The sequence below is a fragment of the Priapulus caudatus genome, unplaced genomic scaffold (assembly GCF_000485595.1).
Source record: "Priapulus caudatus unplaced genomic scaffold, Priapulus_caudatus-5.0.1 Scaffold17, whole genome shotgun sequence".
In the NCBI taxonomy this organism is placed as follows: Eukaryota; Metazoa; Priapulida; class Priapulimorpha; order Priapulimorphida; family Priapulidae; genus Priapulus; species Priapulus caudatus.
In genome coordinates this window covers 916,648-939,610 of record NW_014577078.1, presented here as the reverse complement: position 1 = coordinate 939,610, position 22,963 = coordinate 916,648, and the positions used below count along the sequence as shown (strand labels likewise).

General features: G+C 40.9%; 1 protein-coding gene across 5 annotated transcripts in view; it reads right to left on the bottom strand.

Annotated features, from left to right (window-relative positions):
* LOC106810562 (la-related protein 4-like) overlaps positions 1 to 22,963 on the bottom strand; it is a 71,810-nt gene that overhangs the window by 12,888 nt on the left and 35,959 nt on the right. For all 5 annotated transcript variants that reach the window (XM_014813983.1, XM_014813976.1, XM_014813970.1 and 2 more), the window contains 10 exons: positions 13,382 to 13,502; positions 9,392 to 9,574; positions 8,011 to 8,095; positions 5,759 to 5,895; positions 4,959 to 5,062; positions 4,434 to 4,598; positions 2,411 to 2,581; positions 1,711 to 1,812; positions 1,310 to 1,384; positions 854 to 945 (listed from right to left, as the gene is read on the bottom strand). In XM_014813983.1, the coding sequence (XP_014669469.1) occupies positions 854 to 945; positions 1,310 to 1,384; positions 1,711 to 1,812; positions 2,411 to 2,581; positions 4,434 to 4,598; positions 4,959 to 5,062; positions 5,759 to 5,895; positions 8,011 to 8,095; positions 9,392 to 9,574; positions 13,382 to 13,502 (1,235 nt within the window). The remainder of the gene's footprint in view (positions 1 to 853; positions 946 to 1,309; positions 1,385 to 1,710; positions 1,813 to 2,410; positions 2,582 to 4,433; positions 4,599 to 4,958; positions 5,063 to 5,758; positions 5,896 to 8,010; positions 8,096 to 9,391; positions 9,575 to 13,381; positions 13,503 to 22,963) is intronic.

Below are 22,963 nucleotides of genomic sequence, written 5' to 3'. Positions count from 1 at the left end.
AATAGCCTTTAAACCAGGAAAACGAATAAGCATGCAGCAAAACAGTTCACACAGCAGCGTATTGGTATAGCCTGCCAACACGAAACTACACAATGTAAAATACTCTGATATAGCTGAAATTAAGCTAATGGCTTTACGTTATAGAGTTTTAGGCAAAAAACACTGTTTAGAATTTTATAAAAGGTTGCTGATTCACAGAAATTAACGTAAATAGAAGGTATACTATAAGGCAGACTAGGAAATGTAGAAGCAATCCCATTGTAACTAGAATGAAGCCAAGCAACGTCCACAAAATCCACAAATTCCAGCCTAATTAAACAGAGATTTTCACCTAAGATAAAGCTAACAAATGACAGTGATCACTTACAATACAGAGCAACGTGCTAGCTGCAACTCCTGAAAGTTCCACTACCTAATTAGCAATCACTAATTGGCCAATTTCGCATTTCAAAAAAAGGGATGAATTATGGATTTTTTGGCTGTCAAATACTTTCCGTAGGTATGGTAATAAATTTTAGTTAAGCTTCAGAGCACTTGCCACTATTCAAGTTTAAACAAGGTGTTTGCACATCCGGTAATACTAATAACACGCTGTCCACCTGAAATATTTAAATGTCAAGGAAAAGTTACAAATGTACTGTTTTCCATTGTAAACAGCTGGCTGTGCATTTTATTACAGCAGGTGCTTGGTAGCAAATGTCTCTTACCAGGCTACAAAACAATGTTACCGGGCATGCCCAGTCGAAATGCAAAATTGCTATATGGGGGAGCCAAGAGTGAGTCACAGCAGGAAGAACGGGGGACTGGGAATAGCACTCTTTATGCAGTCACCCAGGTTGACTATCTTGCTCACCTGTTCCTATTCATTCCCATCTGGAAGCCTTGATTAGGACTCTGTGCTGGCTTGAATGTTGCCTGTGGTGCAAAGCCATTCGCTGCAAATGCCTGCAAAATTGCACAACCTAATTAGCAGATTACACTATAGAGGCGGAACTAATTCACGCAATAAATCTACAATTGTATGGTAGAGTCGGGGGATGACCACAGAAAAGCGTACAACTGTATAAGTAAAGAGGCTGGGGCACGTATAACAATTATTTTTGAATAGCACTTACTTCAGATTTTTACCAGACAATAATTTTAAACAGATTAATATAACTTAATCTAGATCATGGTGTTCTTTTTGAACACTGTTCCTGGTTTCCAGTTGTACACATTTTGACAACATGCACTGGCACATTATTGTATGCAATTAGCACAACACGAACGTACCACTATTATTTGCAATGAATCACGTGAGGGAACATACCATTCCTGGTTCAAAGAGGGGTGGATTGGTGTGCCATGTTGTCGCTAACATATTTGGAGGATAAAATGGAAATGCCTGAAATGGAGAAAGAATGAGCAGATCAACAATAACACCTCCATAAAGTTAAGTCTGGTTTACACCATATCACTATGATGTTACACGTTGTAACCAGCGACAAATAGCCATAGCCCTACTGTAGAATCATAACAGACCATATACATAGGTTTCGTCTTACAAGTTACATATATGTGTAGTTACTCTGTTCGTCTGGAGTCAGTGTACTCAATACAGATTAGAAAAAGGAGAAAATACATGATTAAAATAACAAATAACCTGCATTCTTTCTCATAAGCTTATATAGTATAGAACATGTTATCAGCCTGTAAACGTGTCGTTGTTACCTGTGTGTTGAAAGGCATATTGACCTGATGAGGTGCAGCAGGGTAAGCATTAGCTTGCTGAGCAAAGATCTGACTCTGGCTTTGGGGAACTTGCACGGGACTCTACAAGATGAAAGTACAGAAGCTACTTAAATGCATGCCCGATAATGGGTGCTTAACACACTGCTGCATGTCTTCAAGTACATCATGTTTAAAAAGTGATTACGTCACCGTAAATAGTAAAAGTAAAAAAAATGTCCACTTTTTCACAAAATGCAAGTGATTCATCTTTTATGGTTAAATTGCTGCATTATACTTCCTATTTTGCTATTCCGTTCGATGTGAACAAACACTCGTGACTCATATATAGCCCATAAAAGCATGTAATGTCACGATTAATATATCAAATCGCCCAGGTTTTTTGGATTTCTAACTAGTCGAGAAACAATCTTATCAGGTAAGAATTTGAGGATACATTTAGTCCCATTAGTACTTACTTTTCATGTAAAAAAATTGCAACAAAATTTTCACAAATATACACCATAGAAAATTTGTGACGTATATAAAATTCGTGACAAAATGACATAATAACTATCTAATGGTGCCAGGTGTACCACACAGCCAACGATATGAAATGAATCTATGTGTAGTAATATTTAATTATTTTTTACGAAATATAATCTGTTACTGCAAATAACGATGTTGAGCAAGTTTTCATCACCTGCGCAGACGAGCTGACATTCGTATGTGCCTGGTTGGCCCCTGCTTGTGTCGCGGTTGCCGTGGTAACTGCCTCATACATACTGCTTGTAGCTCCACCTGTAGCACTCATCATCTTGAAACCTTTCTTAGGCACGTAGGCTGCCCGTGCAAGCTTTGCCTTTATCCTTGCCTGAAACATAAGGAATCACACCATGAAAACAAAGCTGCAATGAGCATGAGTTTCATACTGTGCAGCATAAATATTAAAAATTGAAGTTTAGCATTTGCTACCGTCATATATCCTGGAAATCTACTACTATTACTTATTTATGCTTCTAATGCATAACCTTTGGGTGTAGTGTAGTGCAGTGTAGTGTATTTTGGATAGTATGTGAAGTCATTTAAAACTATAGCACTATCATAAATTGATGCACATACACATATCAAGACCAGATAGCGAAAGTATACCATACAGTTTGACCTGTAAAAAATGAGCTAAAAATTACAAGATTCCCTCGGTATGAAATGAAGACAGTAAACACCTACAAACAAATGTTAGCAGCACGCCAATTTACTAATATGATTGTAGAGGCCAGCAATGAGGCTCTATTCGTAGATCTGTCATGTCGACACACGACATGCACATATTAACAATTCACCGGGACATTTATAGATCGATGCCCACACGCGCCATGCTGCACACTCGGCTAGACTCCTCGTCATGTGCTATCTCTGACAGTGCAGCATGCTTGACTGCAAGGCCATCGGCTCACCAGAGATGCCAACACTTTTCTGAGCAAACTGTAGTGAGGATATCTGAAATCTGTAGTCCGAGGGTCACGCAGTGACCCAAGTGTGTTAGGGGGGTTCGGGGCATGCCCCCCGAAAAATCTTTGATTCCGAGATGCAATTTCCTGCATTCTGGGACCCAAAATGATAATAAGTTTACACTGATATTTGCTGCTAAATACATGTAGTTATTTTTAATCATGTTATATCAATGTAACATTGAAACAAAACACTTGAAATATCATAAAAATGTAATCAAACGTAATAAAAATTGTAGTTGTATGCAAACTGGTCATAGTGGTCAAAATGCAAACGAAATTCGTATAAAATGCGCATAAATTGTAGTGGTTGGTATCTCTGGCTCACCCTCACACGACGCTACGTTAATAACCTTTACTCATGGAGACAGAACGATAACGGGGACACTGCCAACTGACAGTGAAGCGCTGGTCGGTGATAACAGTGCGAGCTAATTGACCAGTTAGGCTGAGAAAATCCTCCGGCAGCAGCATTGAGACTGATGAACCCTCGCGGCCACCGTGGAGTGGTGAAGCCCTACTGAATGCTGCATGGGCTTTATCATCCAGCCCATGCAGGTTCCACCTCCACGTGGGCCGCATCATACCACTGGTTCCGTCACAGCACATACACGTTCTATCACCCCCCTGACTCAGGAATCGTTTGCCCCTTCTGAACCCACTAGCCTAGCAATGCAAGTAGTTTTTTATTGGCTGAAATCTACATCGGCTTCATTAGACACAATTCATGGAGGTGTTGCCTCGCCTACATCACACATCATAATATGCCATGCCAGAAAAACTCAAGAATAATAGAGAAATCAGATCTAGAATCAGTCCAGTCATTTTTACATTTGTCATTACCTATGTGTGGTGTGATTGATGGGGGTTAACCGTAGTTCATCAACTTAGATCGTTGTTTAATAAACCACGTAGAAAATGGCTTTAATCGTCACAGTCCCAGTCACAGTCAACCGTGGCTCAGATCATGACATTTACATTATAAATATATTCTCTTTTATATTGGCAGACGTGTCTCCAGTAACAACGGGTACGCAGAAGTGTCACCGAGGACGTAAAACACATTCTCGCCAGTGTCCACGTTAGTGACAACCCTCACTCTTGCCGACGGAATCTCTAGCATGCTTGAAGGTGGTCAGAACATGATTAGTGAGGAGTAGCTACGAAAAAGTCTGAGAACGCATTTGCGCTCGCGCGCACGCGTGCAGTACGTACCATGATCGGCTTGCCAGCAAAGACGACAACCTCCTCCCGCAGGTATCTGTAGGCTTTCTGCGCGTCCTCATCGCTGTCAAACGTCACGTACCAGCTGTTGTTGTGCGCAAATTCACAGTTGACCAATTTCGGGCACTTCTCACTATTAAATAGATTCTTGATTGCCTGAAATATAGAATCAGCGTGTGATGGCAGATACCGGGCGTGACGACCAGGTACGCGATGAAAATATAAGAGGCCGGGTATAAGATCGCAGAGCGTGAAAGCCATGTACGAGTCCAGTGTGATCCAGTTACGAGTCAGGTAATGTGGAGTACTGCACACAGACCGTTATGTGCATATAACATGCATATATTATTTACTAATTTATACATTATTATTATTAATTGGCAGAGGAATGAGTAGGATATTGGAGTACTGCCCCTATGTATATATGAGTGGTAGATGGACCAGTAGGATGTTTGCGTACTGTATGCAGGTGTGACTGGCAGAAGCAACAGTAATAAGAATGGTAGGGTACTGTACCTCTATAGGAGTGGCATCTGGAATTTCTCTCAAGATGACGACGCAGCGTTTGTGGTTGGGTTTCACCTTCTCGCCTTTCACGTCCACTTTTACAAATGGAGACTCTGTGAACATGAACAGTCAAAATTCAGACGTTTACAAATTATAAGTGCATAGACCGATTGAAAGCAGTTAACTTGATTGGTATACCACACAAACGCGAACCCTTGGCTGGTAAGGGGCCTACAAGTTAATTTTGACTTCATGTTTGAGGGAAATCATGCCACTTCCCAGAATTCAAATTTAATTACTCAGTATCCTCAATAACCCAATGAATTCACTTGCTCGAGAGTGATGGAAACGTTTTATCTCATAAATATTTCAGTTTGCCGATTTGATCGGATCGCTGCCTGACAATTATACAACAAATGTGATAAGGTTTCCCACGTCACAATCAACGGCTCAATCATAAGTGCACACGCGCGCATGCACTCCTCCCCCTGCACGACTGGAGATCATTGGGTTGTCCAGTGGCCAATGCCAGTGCTAGTGGGTCTCATGTTCACGTTTCACGCCAAAGGTTGTGAGCACTCAAACCCCAGCCAGGCCAGTGAATTTTGTAAGTGAAGTCAACGAAGGGTACACCTTTGTACTCACGTACAACAGCGAGGCCAACTTCAGATATGGGAGTGAAAAACAATCGCCAAGGTACGTAAAACACTCGAGCGGTTGTTACCCTGAATGTCACAGGCGACGTATGTTCCAGAAGCAAACGGTTCGAATAATACGACAAAGATTGCAACACACATCCTCATACTTACGTCGCAACACCTCCACAATCAGCGGCACATCGGTGGTCAGCTTCTTCACCTGGTTGAAGTTGGCGATTGTCCAGATGGGCACAAACTGCTCGTCGTCCATTTGACTGAGGAGGTATGTGTCGCTGGCAAGATTTTCCCTATGAAGACAAGGGCCCGGCCCCGACATGTGAATTACTGAATTATTTAATATTAATTTATAGTAACAGTATTTCTTGCATTCAGGTGCATAATTAAGACTCCTCGTTGATTGAAATGTACATTAAGATGCATCTTGAACACAGCAGCAACATCATGCAGTTACGACAAATTCTTTTAAGAATATGTGTAAAAATTGTACGAGTACTGTTGAAAATTAAAACAGACCCGCTATTAAAATGTTTTACGAGTGTAGACGAGCGGACATATAAACATCGCACAAAACAAGAAAATCAATGTTTTTCGGATTTATCGGTCATCGTAAGCAGACAATTGAGGTGCACTGAGGGAGGCTGTTATGAATCATTCTATCCAGCTATAGACAGCTCCCAGCAGCATCGGACCAAGTCGGCAGACAACCTCTAAGCATAACCCAGCAACTGTGCCCATGTCACATTGTCAGTATTTCTCTATGACAATACAACTTAAAGGATTATATAGCAAATGTTGCGATATCACAAATAGAGGTGTAATGATACACTAGGGCAGTGTAGGGTCGCGATACGATACGTACCTTGATACATAGGTCACTAACAGAAAGATATGTCACAGCCATGGAAATATATAGTAAACAATCGGTTACTATATACATATTTCTATGGCTAAAACACACTGAGACGTTCTTAGAATGCTCTAGACCACAGGCACTTGAAGCGTTTCAATAAAATATAATGCTAACTAAATACGAAATCTATTTACTACCAAATTCTTAATGTTTCTATACTCTCTTTCACCTATTATTGCCGACAGTTTCCTGCCAATTCCGTCCAAATCCTACATGCAACCATATATGCTGCCGGCGCCATTGCTCTCGTGGCTCCACTGTTGCATGCTTACACTAATATATATAGCAGGTAGGAAAGCGAGATCGCAAAATTCGCTTGACGCTCGCTGGATTTCACACTTTCACAGCACGAATACACATCCAACAGCTGCCATCTTTGTTTCTATGTCAAAAACAGTGTTTCCTTGTTATAAAAACATACTCTCTGCTCGTAACCGAGTTGTGTCACGCGAAATCACACAAAGACTGACGAAATTCTCGCATTTGCAAACCTTGCCCCGTAATGTAAATGGCTGTCAGAATCAGGTAACACCTACCGGCGCTCTTCGTGACCTCATTCTTGCGCCGCAATGCTGCAACGTTTTTGCAACATTCCTGCGCGTCGCATATAGTCCATAGACTGGCACTCGCTCCCACCTCTCGGCTTAGCTTAGTCACTCGATGGGTAATCGAGGTGGGAGCGAGTCCCAGTCTATATAGCCCTGATTATGACAGCCATTTACATTACGGGGCAAGGTTTGCGAACGCGAGAATTTGATCAGTCCTTGCGTGATTTCGCGTGACACAGCTCGGTTACGAACAGAGACAGTATCTTTTTATAACAAGTGAACACTGTTCTTGACATAGAAACAAAGATGGCAGCTGTTGGATGTGTATTCGTGCTGTGAAAGTGTGAAACCCAGCGAGCGTCGAGCAAATTTTGCGATCCCGCTTTCCTACCTGCTATATATATTATGCAGTTGCACGTGGGATTTGGACGGAATTGACAGGAAACTGTCGGCAATAATAGGTGAAAGAGAGTATAGAAACATTAAGAATTTGGCAGTAAATAGATTTCGTATTTAGTTAGCATTATATTTTATTGAAACGCTTCAAGTGCCGGTGCTCTAGACTGACCAGTAAGCGACAGCTCCACTCACATGCACGCCATATACACAGCGCTACAGTATGTGCCACTGAAGTCAATCAGCACTCTTCATTGTTTTGCGGTAAAAATTTTGGCGGCAATAGAAGTGCGCCACATATATTGACCCAGATTTCTACAACCGCAGTTCAAATGTTTTATTAATTAGTTTAGCTTGCCTTATTCACTGTTTACCATCCGTATCGTTTGTATCGCGATACAGACGCTGCGTATCGATTACCGTATCGTGGGCCGCCGTGTCGCGATTATTGGTGAATCGTGATTATTCGGTGAACACCCCTAATTATAAACCACGCCACAGGTTGGACACATCGAGGCGAGTGTCTGCTGCTCTCACATCAGTCTTACCTAGAGAAGTAGAACTCCAGCTGTTGCTGGAGCAGCTTTTTCAACTCGTCAAGGGGAATCTGTTTGTCCAGCGTCTGACTTTCATCTGCAAACAAACGAAAAACGATTTCCTGGTGGTGGGTTGGCAAATATAATAAATATAAATTGAATTGGCAGACGATAAACCTGCAACAATTGCAACTTGACACTTGCGGCCTGCTGACACTGTCCTCGTCTCTACACAGCCTTCCTTGCCTACACTCTTTCTATTTCTCCCCTGTACTCAATGACAAGCTAGCAGCTAGCAGCTTGCAATCAAGCCTTTCCTTTGCAATACAATACGCGGCATGTTCTTTGGTTGTTTTACCCTCGGATTTCCTTAATTAAGTACTGCATTTGCATTATTGCCTTGCGTGCCTAATTGTCTATGACGATATTGCCGTTTTTACTGTTATCATTACGATGCTAATAAAGAACAAAGGCATTTGAAAAGTACTGAAGAGAATTAGGATTTAAGCCATTTCACAAAACACACTAGCAATTCTCTGAGTCATCAGTAGCTCCTTTGTACTGTGTAGCGTTTTAAGATGAACAAACAACGAAACAACCATTAACAAGTGTTAAACCATCACGTCTGTGTTAGTCACCACAGAGCATCCAGATAACAAAAAACTGCGGGTCCCACAATTCCTCGACACATGTGCGAAAATGTCAGAAGTGAAGTTGACATGCAGTATTACACTGATGATGGCTTTTTCGCATACAGTAAATGCACGTGACAGCCAAGTCATTATTTATTCATGTGGCTTTATGCTCCCAATTCTTCACTTATTATGAATCATGCCCTATTCGATGTGTATCATGAATCATCACACTGTGAGCACACATGCGACCAACTGTCAACATATATATCCACATCATTTAGATATTTATTTACTAGACTATTTTCATGAGATAAGTCCCGCATTTTAGATATGACAGAAGCAATTAAATAAATTGTATTTCATGAGATGCCCCACATGATAACACCATGACTAACTATTCTTATCGCGTGGACAGAGATAAAGGGTAGTATATCATAATGTTCTCATCTCTCTCTTCCATACTATGACAATTATCACTTTCAAATCACTTGAGAAAACTACAGAAATCTACATAGCAATCATGGGTAGTGTTAGAGGTGTTATCAAGAGGTAAAATATGTTTAACAATCAATCATTCACAATAATCGCGTTTTACTATTTCACGCCGACAAAATACTATGCGGACACCATTTGATCATTTGACTGAAGCATGTACATTAGGACCTCACACACACTCGCCATCTGCCCGAATAGTTCCCTGACCCCCAGCTACGACGTATAGTTTCATGCCATCATGAGCGAGGCAAGCCGTGTCGTACCTAAGGTGACGCCGGCTTCAGCAGCTATGGCAGCGTAGCATGGCTCGGCTGCTGCCTGGATGGTCGCCCCGTTCGCCTCGTCAAAGTCGCCGACCGGTGACAGCGTCTGCATCGGGGAGGAGTCTGGCGTTGGTGGAAACACAGTGCATGGGTACTTCCCAGCATCACCATTCATCTGAAAGCCTGCAAGAGATTGTAAAAAAGCCACGTACGTGTGAGTATTAAATCGAGCGAATAACTACGAGGTACGTTCTTCTCCTAGGAACATTCTGCATTTCGAACCCACCTCGTCAACAGGGTCAGATAGAGTGGATCAGGTTCAGTGGATCTGACCAAACAAACGGCCAGCTTATGGCACTCTGTCTCATCCGGATCAAATAATCCACCCACGCTCCCATCCAGTCGGCTTCACCTACTTTTGGGTTAGCTCTAGAAATTATCTCTGCAGAGCACAGGGAGAGATGCAAATGTTATCAGTGCTCATGGCCTCATGCACACAGCCCCTTGATTCGTATCAAATGAGCAGATCTATATTGATTCAGTAAGACCTCTCGGTATAAATCCCACTTTGGGCACATAATCAAGTTTCTTACTAAAAACCGGCAATTTCATTGAATGTGTACCAGATGCATAATTAAATTTTAGAAAACGTGTTGTATTGTACATGCTTTTACCGACTCCGTGTCTCTGTTCTATGCTTCTTGCTCTGACCTCGACCCCCTTGCTCTCTTGCCCTCCTGCCCACGACCTCCCTCTCTCTCTTTCTTCCCCGTCCCTTTCCATCTTCTATCTCCCCTAGCTGACTCCTCCCCTCTCTTTCTCTTTTCTTTTGCTCTTGCTCCATTCTCTCTTGCTCGCCCTGCTCTTATTCTCTCTTCTCTCCCCCCCCTCTCGCTCTCTCTCTCTTTCTCTTTCTCTTTCTCTCTCTCTCTCTCTCTCTCTCTCTCTCTCTCTTCTATCTATCTATCTATCTATCTATCTATCTATCTGTCGTCCGTCCGTCCGTCCGTCCATCCACCCATCCATCCATCCATCCATCCATCCATTCATCCATCCATTCATCCATCCACCCATCCATCCATCCATCCATCCATCCATTCATCCATCCATTCATCCATCTCTTTCTTTCTCTCGCTTCTCTCTTGCTCACTCTCGCTCTGTCTCAGCCTTGCTCTCAGCGACCCTCTCTCCCTCCCCCTCTCTCCACCTCCCCTCGTCTCTCGCTGTCTCCCTATTCTCACGAGACACACTATACACGCGGTCGCAAATTAGTTTTACCAGCAACGTACTAGCAATAACGCTGTAGTGCCCACAGGCCTGGTAATATTCACAAGCAGGATGTGAATAGAGGCTTCCTGCCTTCAGCGTAATTGCAACAATAGTTTCAACATTTAGGTAATCGTGAAAACTACTAATAGTACTATCGCAAAAACCCTTTCACCATTTAAACATAATTGCGTTTGCGTGCTTTCATTTCTGTTACCCGGAATGCTCACGAAACGAGCTTCAGAATAATACAGGCTTTATTGCAATTGTGAGCGTTGACGAAAATCAATTATGGCATAGAAAACAGTGAGGATTTAAATACCCCACTACACACAACACGCCTCACTGAAATATTGTGTCATCCCACGCAGACATGCTCACACCAGCAACTGAAGCAACATTGGTGGAAAAGGGGGGAACAGAGCGACTCTACACGGTTTACTTCAAGTACACTGTATTACACCAAGCAGCTGTAACCGACTGGGCAAAGGTCAGTTTTACCGAGCAAAGTTAAATTCTCAAATTTTACAGCAAGTACGTTCAATTACGTGTATCCTGACCAAATATTTTCAGGTGTACATAATGTCAAATGATATTATATTATAAAATCCGTTATTTGAGATCATTTACACCTGCTATTTTTGTGTTCCCGATAATTGCCTATAAATAAACTAAATGCCAAGTGCTGATCAGTTGCTTGCCTTTTCTAGGTTCATACATGACAGATCCAACACACTTATAGAGCATATTGATTTGTACATGTATATAATATAATGAATGCCATCGATGCCCCACAGCATAGGAACTGGGCAGAGTAAATGTCAAGCAACTTCACACAGACACGAGGAGAGTAGTGTTAGACGTCATTCATCGAGTGATTTGATAATCTTAATTATGAAGGAATCAACAAAAATGCCTCGGGTGCAATCACAAAACATATTACACTACTAGAAGAAAATATTACGCTCGCCCATTTAGTGGGAAAACAAACACAGTCAAGGACATGTCAACCTTCATGAGATAGTTTCGTTTAATATTAAAATAAAAGAGAATTTATGATTAATTCTAAATTATAACGAGATTTCGTACAGCCGCGATCGCGATCTGCACATGCAGGCAGCATTTAGGCCTATACGGACAACGATGAAACAATGTGGCGCAGATGAAGCCGACAGCAAGTGATGCACACACCGCGCGTGCATTGATTTGTACGCAGTGGAAATGACCCATGATATTTACACACGGTCTCTCCTGCACCTCGCAGGTGTCGCTCGCTATACAGCAGTCTCACTATACATCGCGCGCACATCCCATTTACAGCGACGCACAGCCATCACCTTCCACAAGTACGGCACGCACGCACGCACGCACGCACGCACGCACACATAGAAAGAGATAAAGAGAGCGAGAGAGAAGGGAAGAGACACAGGCAGACAGACAGAAAAAGAGGGAGACGGGGGCGAGGGCGAGAGAGAGAGAGAGAAAGAGAGAGAGCGCGCAGAAACGAGAGAAAGCACTCCGAGAAAGACCCGTGAGAAAGATCCCGGAAAGAGCGCGGCGAGAAAGCAACTTGAAAAGACGCAGGGTGAGAGGGGGAAGAGGGTAAGGGAGAGAGTGGGGACGGTGAAAGGGATGGTTATGGGGAGGGAGAGGGAGAGGGAGAGGGAGAGGGCGAGGGAGAGGGAGAGAGAGAGAGAGAGGAAAGGAAGGGGAAGAGGGGAAGGGAGAGGGAAAGGGAGCGGGCGAGAGAGAGGGAGGGAGAGGGAGAGAGAGCGACATCATTCATGCGCGAGGGCGCCCAGCTGAGAGACTGCTCGCATCACTTGCACGTACACCGAGAACCTCGAAACCAGAGCAAACACAACACTTACCAAGTCCAGACAATCCAGCCTAATTCGGAAAAATCCCTCCTACATATTCTACTGCTACTACAATATCAATCAAAATGCCGGACAGTTCCAGCCAACCACTACGACTTAATTCCGCCTCTTCTCATATCGACGATAATACATGTAAAACGAAGTAATGACATGTACGAGCAAGGACATGCGTGACCAGGTTACCAATAAATCGAAGTCACTCCCGCTGGTGATGGAAATTTGCGACTCACGGAGCATTAAGCGCAGATCCCCCACTTACACCTGCGTGTAAGCATGCATGGTTGCAGCAAAACATGGCACCATATCAAAAGTCTCGAATTTCACTAAGGAAGGAGATTTAAATGAGTCTTTCGGCTTCACATGTGTGCAACCGATTTTAGCAAACACGTGGCGATCGCTGCCTAAAACACTGTACGGCACCTGGACGATGCAACAAGTTACGACTGCCTTGCTATGCACGGAAATCATCAAATTACACTGATGAGCAAAAATAGTGAGAACGCTTCACACATAATATGCAATCGTTCCGGTATTGATCAAACTGGCAAAAACACGTTCCACTACAGACGCTGCTACCGTATCAACTACCGTATCTGAGCTACCGTGTGTAACTCCAACCTGAAAGCTGACTGGTTTATCAGCGTTTCATAACAAATAAGTTATGAAGCGGACAATTCTCAACCTAATTGTGTACATGTAAGTATACAAATACACATATATATATATGCAGTATATTTATCGTACATTTTTGACGGAACTCCACTCCAAAAAACAATGCAGGTGCGAGTAACAGGTGAAGGAATGACCATGATGGTATCAGCGGTGGGTTGGTATCATTACTTACCATCCTGCGTCACTATAGGAGAAGCAAGCAGTTCCGGCTCCTCCCACGTGCTCCCTTCTGTCTGCTTAGTGCTATGAAAGACATTGGCATTTGGGTTCAGTCCTGCACTCTTCGGGGTGACCTGCACATAAAAAATACACATGTAAGAATCGAGCCGCCTGTAGAGATTTTAAAATTATAGCGAAATATTGGCATATCCATGGGAATACAATATCGATACCAGTTAAACTCTGATAGTGAAAAAACAAGCATAACAGCAGCGAATTCTCTGCAGAAATACAAGTTCCAACAAAGTGAACACTGTCAGTTTATATAAGGATAACAAACCATATCACAATGTCACTGGATGCTGTAGAAAACAAGTATTATTGCGTGTATATATATATTTTACGTAACATAAACTATTACAATAATACTTTAAGGAACTTAGTATACATATTAATAATTCGTATGTTCATGGTATTATGCGATATATATATATATGGTAGAACATTGTAGTTCTCGTGTGCATTGTGGAATCAAATATGCTAATATACTCCATGGTTTTGTCACACCAAATCAACGTCAAAGAAACAGTAACTATAGTGAACACACCTATGTTTACATTAACGACGGGAAAAGTAAACCGAGAAGCCATAGATAGTGTGAGTTTGCAGATTCTTTCGCAGACGTTGCCTCCTGTTTAGCACTTTAATACATGACTACGATATCACTTAAATAATTTTGTTGACACAACTGTACCGTGTCATTGGATGCGCTGTCGCTTTGCTTCTATCTTATTGACATTGAACATTATCACCAAAAATAGATCAATAAACTTAGCTGACATATATCTTTGAGATCATCACCTTGTAAAACAGAATAGATTTTAATGTAAACGATTGCGCACTAATATGGACACAACTAAGATCGCACGAGTTGGTCGTTGTAAGTTGTTTAGCTTGTGCTAAAATAGCTGAAAATACTAATTACTATACAAAAGAATGTACAGCTGTGGAAGGGCGATGGACAGCGTAGGGCTAACACACACACGCGCACGCACGCACACGTACACGCCCGCACGTACGCACGCACGCACGCACGCACGCACACACACACACACCACACGCACGCGCACGCACGCACGCACGCACATACATGTATATATTTTTTATTTATTTAGTTATTGGTTCATTAGAACTATTACTAATTCTTGTTAGCTCCGTTCCGCAGAAGAAGTTTTCGGAGCCAGTCCATCCCTCATTCCGGGATTGGTAACTTGAGCAGTATACTGATTCATTTTTATAGCTTTGACTGTTTGGTTAGGTATAAATCAGACTTTTGTAAACCAGGACTGGCTGGGTTTTCAGAATTACTTCCATGACTGGTATATATATATATATATATATATATATATATTCCAGTCATGGAAGTAATTCTGAAAACCCAGCCAGTCCTGGTTTACAAAAGTCTGATTTATACCTAACCAAACAGTCATATTATATATATACATTTTTATAGTAATAAACTGCATATATATACGGTATACACAGGATGTATTGCAAAACTACTACTAGCAGTAGCATGTCTGTATCAATATTATATAGGTTCAACATTCGGACTTCATCACGCATTTTTTTAATGTGCCTGTCATGTGTTGCATATTACGCACTATACAAACAACAGCCTATCAATATCAACATCAATAGAAGTTAATTGGCTTTTGGTGCTATTTTGTCACATGTTCAGATTGCTCAATTTCTTCGAACTGCCATCTTCCTAGCTTCAACTTCTTTGACCACGTCACTGGTTGCTATCTATAGTTGCAATTAATTATATTTAATCGCGTAAGTAATATGACCAAGAATAATCCTGGTACAGGTAAGTAAATACGATATAATAAGAATTATAACACAACATCATTTTGAGTCTGATATTTAAACACATGAGCATATAACAAAATTCTTTTACATTAATTATGAACTAAAATTCACATGAGGTACATGTATTTCGACGACGAATAACTGGGCATCTAGAATTCACATGTATCCACAAACTGACGTACCCATTGATAATTCATCGCAATGGACAAAACTGTCAACTGTTTTAATGATGTGCTTTCTAAAACTCAGAGAACAAAATCTTTCACGAACAGTACTTTTTTATGCAAAGCTGCATACATTTGCTGTAAAATCAATACAAGCAATCACTACAAACTGATAGTCTCAAATCGCAAATATGGCCTCGATTGGTTTTCCTGACTAGTACAATAAATGTTAGTAAAATACTATTAGTACAGCATCACTACCATTTCAACCCTATAATCCTCTCCCACTGAATATTTTAGTTCATTTGTGCAGCATGCAAAATGTTATTGTAATTGTAACTCTTATAATAATGATTCGTAATAAGGAACGTAATGATTCTTATAAACCTCCATTATCAGCCCTGATTATTCCTTTGCAATTGTAATCTAATCAGTACTATATATAGCTACTCCCACTCTCCATGTCCCATTAGTCTACATAGATCTCTGTGCCTCACTATCCCTCGTAGATACATTAGCCACTCCCCCTCTACTTATCGATACCTCAGTCATTTTCCCTTGCTAATCCTTATTGATTCCTCAGTCACGCGTCCTCTACATTTTTCAAATAAATACCTCGGTCACTTTCTCCAGTTATTTCTCATTTTAAAATCCTCCATTACTATGCCAATCAAATTGATATTTCATTAAGTTCATTAAGGACAGCCTTAAATCCCTAATCTAAACGTCCACCACCTACTGTCACTGTCAGTGTCATCCACCCACTCCATTCGTGCCAAATATATCATCGAGACTCGCACTGCTCATATTTCTCATCAACACACCCACCTTCCTAATCTATCTTCCATCAACGCGGCTCTGTTATCCTCTCGCTCTAATTCTTCCCAATCACTTTATACACCAACAGCCCGCTCGATTTCTCGTAAATAGCTTCTGACACAATTCTGCTCTATTTATTATAATTACCTTAGTTGCCAATCCCTTTCTTCTTTCCAAATCCCGGCGTTAATTTACCATTTACTGCTGCAGACTTTTAATAACATATATAATAAATTTATAATATTATCTATCATATATTATCAATTATATTTGTAATAAAGTCAGCAAACTTAGTTTATGCCACTGATAGCATATACTACTCGTCCTTTTTACCACAAGCCACATTCATCCCGTGAACTTGACTTCAATTAATGGGAACACGGAAATAAATACTAGCAGTCCGCTCTGCCCGTATGTTGTCATGGCAACACAGCAGCTGATAAGTCGGTCCTGTAGCTGGACAGAAGCTGCTCATGTACAACAATTATCTGAGTGCTAGCTGTCAATAAGCAAGTAGTTCCACTACGTGAGGGTTTCCCTACCTTCATTATGTTACCAATTTTACAATTACAGAAAGGAAGCGGGAAGGGAGAGATAGCTACATGGGTGTGAGAGAAAGAGAGAGAGAGAGAAAGAGAGAGAGAGAGGAGCGACATGCAGACCGACGGGATGAGAGACTAGAGAGACGAGAAGTGAGTGAACGGTGCAGTGAGTGTGACTGAGGAGGTGTTGAGAGAGAGAGAGAGAGAGAGAGAGAGAGAGACAGAGAGACAGAGAGAGACTGTCTTTCTACACATCTGTATGTATAAATGTGTACACGTAATATTATGTCTAGATATTTGTAATTTTGTATACGTATTCATACCCATATGCAAAAGGTACAAGTGTACATCACGGGAAGCGCTCACACTCACAGTAACACACAGCAGGGGAACTCGAACAGTATATATACATTGCGACATACGACCGCAGATCTCCTTCGCTAAACGTCGTTCAGATAGCAATGCAGATATTTCCGCAATTTACCATGCGTTGAAGTTCTAATAGCATAGCTAGTTGTAGTGAACTTGGTTGTCAGTTAATCGCCATTGACTGGTCATAAAATGAATCTGAACTCGATGAAGTTTGAAAGTTTGTTCTGTTCTGAAGAGTTTGCTAGTCAGAGCATGTCGATCAGCAATTTTGCTTTCATTTCAGAATCCGAGAAACTGCAAGAGTTCCTAGGTCACATGTACTATGCGTATTAGGATAAAATGCTTATTTAGCGCTAGTAGTAAATCTCTGTCATGCCTGTTCTGCCTGTCAACCACAGCTTCAACTATAAAATTAAACGTCGGCAGAACTAAAAAGCTGGCCAACCATGGCATGTACAAACGTATTTTATGACAATACGACAGCAAAGTAGTTTAATCAATTTCATTCCAACTGACATGCAACTTACATGGCACTCAAAACTTCAAGTGAAAATTTAGTAAAATCGCGTGAAATTGATAAACTTCTCCCTCTCGCAAACTCAAGAAAAGGGTTAAGATTCGACCATAAATAGGAACATTTCCTCATGTTGAATATATAACGTATAAGTCCTATACTCCACGTTAATGGCTAGTTCCTTGCTAAAGCTTGGGTAAGACTGTGAAAATTATAATATAAGAATAAAAAAATTATCAAATTGCTCTATGAGTCTATTATGTTCCAGTTTCAGAAAACAGGTAAAATGTGGTAGTGGCACCATTGTTTTAATCGCTTTCAATACCACCCATAATGTGACTGGGGACATCAGCTACTAATGAGGCAACTCTAGGTATACTTATATGTTGCAAACTTGCTTCTGACATTAGCACGAAATCACAAATCTCACGGAGTACAATATAGTCATTCCTGTCATTGCCGCGCGTCATTCTCATCATCATCGCCATCATTCTTGCTATTATCACTGCCTCCATCATCCTCGCAGCTGTTACTAACTCACAGTTGTCACGTTGCTTATGTGGGATTTTTGCACGTGGGCTTTAATTTACAGACAGGCTTGTAAAAAATCTGCAGCGACCATGGAGGCACAGTTGGTTGCTATGACAACCCAAATTCTATTGCTTCTGTTGATGTCAGTGGCAGGCGGTTACAAAGGCAACGAATCAAAACCTTCCTATAACACAGCAAGTGTCAACAGAGGTATATAGGCGATGCGAGATGCAATCTTACGAAGCATTATTAAAAAAGCTTTTTCAATATATACTGCCCAATATGTAGTTCAGACATACAGCAGATGGCTACATGAAGCACTCGAGGGCGAAGCTGTGCACTTCTCTAATCATTAGGGCGCGCTATTGAAACACTCATCGTTTTCTCGTAACCATAGTGAATAGTCTCTGGTTGAAACTTGAAACCATGCGAGCTAAACAAAAAATCCAACCTTATCACTAGTGAATTATTAAACCCGTGATTATAGTCTGTTTACAGATAATACATATTTTTTCATCGCCAAACAAACTCGGAAATTGGTGGGTGAAGTTGCTGTTAACAAAATATCTTGTAGGATTAACCCATTTAAATACAGTTAAAAAATGTAGTTTTGAATCTTTTAGCACCTTAAGCATTATGAATATAACTGCTGAGATTTATTATTTAAATTCCATTATTAAAGTAAATTGCAATGCATCAACATTTTTATATAAATAGGTCGGTACCAAATGTAAAAGCATACTTATATAAAAGTAATTACACATAAAATAGCATTGAGAATTATTACAACTATTACGTTAAAAAAGTATATATATACCAATACTTACGCAATAAGGAAATTGTATCAAAATTCTAGCATATATTGATAGCACAAAAAACATATTTATAATATAAAAGAATTCTGCTATTAGTATTACAGCAAAATTTGTGAATAATTTTATATATGAACTTGATCGTGCTACCTATCATAATTTGATACCATATATATCAGATATTTTATATCATACCATTAACATAGATCTAACAAATATAATTCTAAGAGCTAATAAAAATCAAGAATAGAAATTATAGAAATATAACATATTTACGAAATGTTTATACCTTTATTAAGGGCCGGACACACTAGGCGATGTAATCGCCGTGAAAATCGCCTAGTGTGTCCACTCAATCGCCGCCGATTTCATCGGCCGATGCCATCGCACAGATCAAAACGTTTTGATATTATCGCCCGATGCCATCGGCCGATGCCATCGCCTAGTGTGTCCGCGGCCGGCGATAACATCGCCCGATTGTACAATTCATCAGCCAATGAACAACAAGCACATGCATAATTTCTGATGACTGAACCAGAGTGAACACAATGCGCTCAGACACAATGCGCGAAATCACAATGTATTTTTTTTTCAGCACAACGACGCTGCGTGTAAATCGCCCGATTTAATCGCCTAGTGTGTCCACTCGACTCGCGCGATAGAATCGGGCGATTACATCGCCCGATGCCATCGCCTAGTGTGTCCGGCCCTTTAACGTCACGTGTCTCTTACTTGAGTTAGCCCCATCATAAATCATATATACAGCATGAGCTCACAATGATTCAAGTTTCTTGACGGATTCCAGGCACCTCAACAATATTTTATCTATCATCTTCTCCAGTTTCTATCAGTATCTCTTTCATTCTATCAGTTTCTCCATCACAAGAAAACACATTTAGCCAAGTTTTAGTGCAACTAATATTGTTTTTGGCATCAAATGATGTAGGTAATCTAAAAATAATACTCAGAAGACCATGTCTGTTAATTACGTAACTAAATACTTTAAGTGTTACCTAAGAGTAAATTACACTTTAACAAAAAGAACATTCGTATATCCAGGCGCTTCGACAGCCCGTACACTACATGCGTATATATCTAACGACAGTTGCCATGTTGACGGGTTTCATTTTAGTGATACGTTATAGCACCTGAATATATATATGCGCATTATAATACGAGATAGCAGCACAGTCTTTTATCAATATTTTCTATCATTTTTACCGCTATTTCATCAAACATTTGCTACAAAAATCCAGATAAGGAATACAGTAGATTTTCGCGACGTCGAGACTTTAATATGGACCTGAATCTCTATTATCGTAATCACTAGAGTTCGCTTCCGTAAACGAAGAAAAAACAGGTATGACCTCAAAACACCAGACAGGCGCTATCGTAAGGGTGCTGCCCTCTGGCTCTCATAAAACTAATATCTGTAAATCAATTATAGGTGTGTAGGAGGCAGTCTTTTGACCAGCAGCTGCCGATAAATGACCATTTAACGGTAATACACGGGGGCTGCTGCAGTAAGTAGTTAAAGGTCAAAATGCGCAATTTCTATTAAGCTGTTGCTATTGCGACACGCCACCTACGCGCCCGCATGCCCCTCAACATAAAACATCATCGTCCATCCTATATACACCCACCATACTTGTAAGCGGCCACTAGGCAGCATCCAAGCACGTATACGCACGCTCGCATGCGCATACCACGTGGCCACATGGCACACACCTTGAAAAACAAAACATCTCTGCCGCGCGCACCGGGGCGGACTCCCGCCCGCGGCCACGCATAAGACGCTAGGCACCACAACGCACGCACGGCCACGCACGCACTGCCGCACGGCAAAGCACACGCACGCACGCACGCACGCAAGCACACACACACACCCACGAGGGAGAACATCACCCACGCACGCACAGCAGGTATTGATCCGCCAGCCATTCTGATAGCGGATCAATACTAGCAATGCGACACGTGACAGGCCAGCCTCCCTGCCCACATGCCTCCATCATTCAGCAGATTTCATTCATGGATTCTCCAGCCTGCCTCGCTGCTGGTATTAAAGTGCTCATGTCACTTACAACCCGCAGGACTCACACACCCACGCGCACGAACACACTGCTGCTGCTGGGTCATCAGTCTTGTTTCCTACACACCCACACCAACGATCAACCCACGTGCCTCTCCACGCATCAGCAGCATTCACGTGTCCAGTCTCTCCGGCACGAAAATCCATTACCTTTCTCGCCTATAGTAGGCTATTCATAACTAACATATGGATGAAATAGCGTAATGGCGCTGCTAGTGCTACCTCGTACTGTGAGGGTCTTGTTCTATGATAAAACACACACTGTCAAAAAAAATAATAATTTCACCCACATGCCAATCGTCATTAGCTATAAAATGTCACTGCTTCCGCCCCGTAGAGCGTCATGCAGCGAAGCTTTTTGTCTTTTTGAATTTTTGTCGAGGTAAATTGGATCACTTGATACCATGGACGATGTTGCGTGCAATACATTTTCTCCAGAACTGAACTTGAGAAGCCATTTCTATGTACTAATTTCAATTCCCGTGCTTTTTTAGGTGCTATCAGACGTGATTCTCTTCTTTCATGGAGCAGAATAGATTGATAGAGTAGATTGATAAAACAAATGCTATACTAAAAGGGTTATTAATTGTTTTATTATGTTAGTAAACGACAGAACGTGTGATTAATATGCCAATGGTTAAACAAACCGTAATGTCGATAACCCCGGCTCAGTCTATTCCAGAATGTGAATAATTATGTTTACACTTTATATGTATTACTACATCATTAATTAATCTATTAATTAATACGTATTATACATTCTTAACTTCATTACTATTGTATTGCTAATTTTAATTCTATGCACGCAAAAAGTATAGTAACCATACTAAATTCTTGTGTGCAAATTGTGTGTAAGAATAAGGGCAGCCTGAGCATAGCCATGAAGTTAACAGAAACCTCAGAGGTATACTGATTACGAACTCAATTTTCTTCCATCCACAGAGGAATAAATATTAGACGTATGACAGGCAATGTATGATATTGACGTATATAACTCATCCATATGGATTAAGACACTAGCAATATAATATCACTCTATATGGCGAATGCAATCAGTATTTATACTAGACGATAACAAAACTGTAGCACACAAACGTAATACTTCACATATATCGCATAGGCATCATTCTTGGTAAATACTCATATTTACTTTTTACATTAATGAAAAACACATTGAAAATTTATTTAGAAATTTGTCGATGCATTTTTGTTTTGATTCATGGGCAATGCCATCACCTCTGCTGCCTCTTCGCTTGGGGAGGGTGGGGTGAGGAGGGTAGACATTATTGGCAACTAGTGCCAAAATACCAGAAGCTAGTTATAGATCATCGATTAGTTTAGTAGGATTTTACCCATGATAACGACATATTTTAAATTATTTGTTCCATCAAATTATGTCATCATGATAGCTAGAGTAGAGGACTTTACACTAATCACATTAATGCAGGGAATTATAAAATAAAAAATATGCTGCATGATAAAATTGTAAAGAAAATAGGCATGAATTAATAATTTGGAATGAATTAACAATTCCCATATAGTTTTAATGTATATATCCATCTTTTATGTGCGAGTGTGGCGATATATAGCTACAGTCCTGCACTTATACGCCATATGTGTAGCAGCCCTATATACAGCACACTTTTAATTCCACTGACACGTATACCACCAACGATTCATCGTAGCTATGATACAAGCCAGCCAATTGACTGTCATGTCGTTGCCGTATTATGTCGTTTCATGTCGTTGTCACGTCACTGCAATTGGCATGTCATCAAGTTAATGAATACTCGATCCCCCAAGTATAGTCACGCCACCATCCCCGCAATGCAGCCAACAATCATATATATATATATATGTATTAATATATATATATT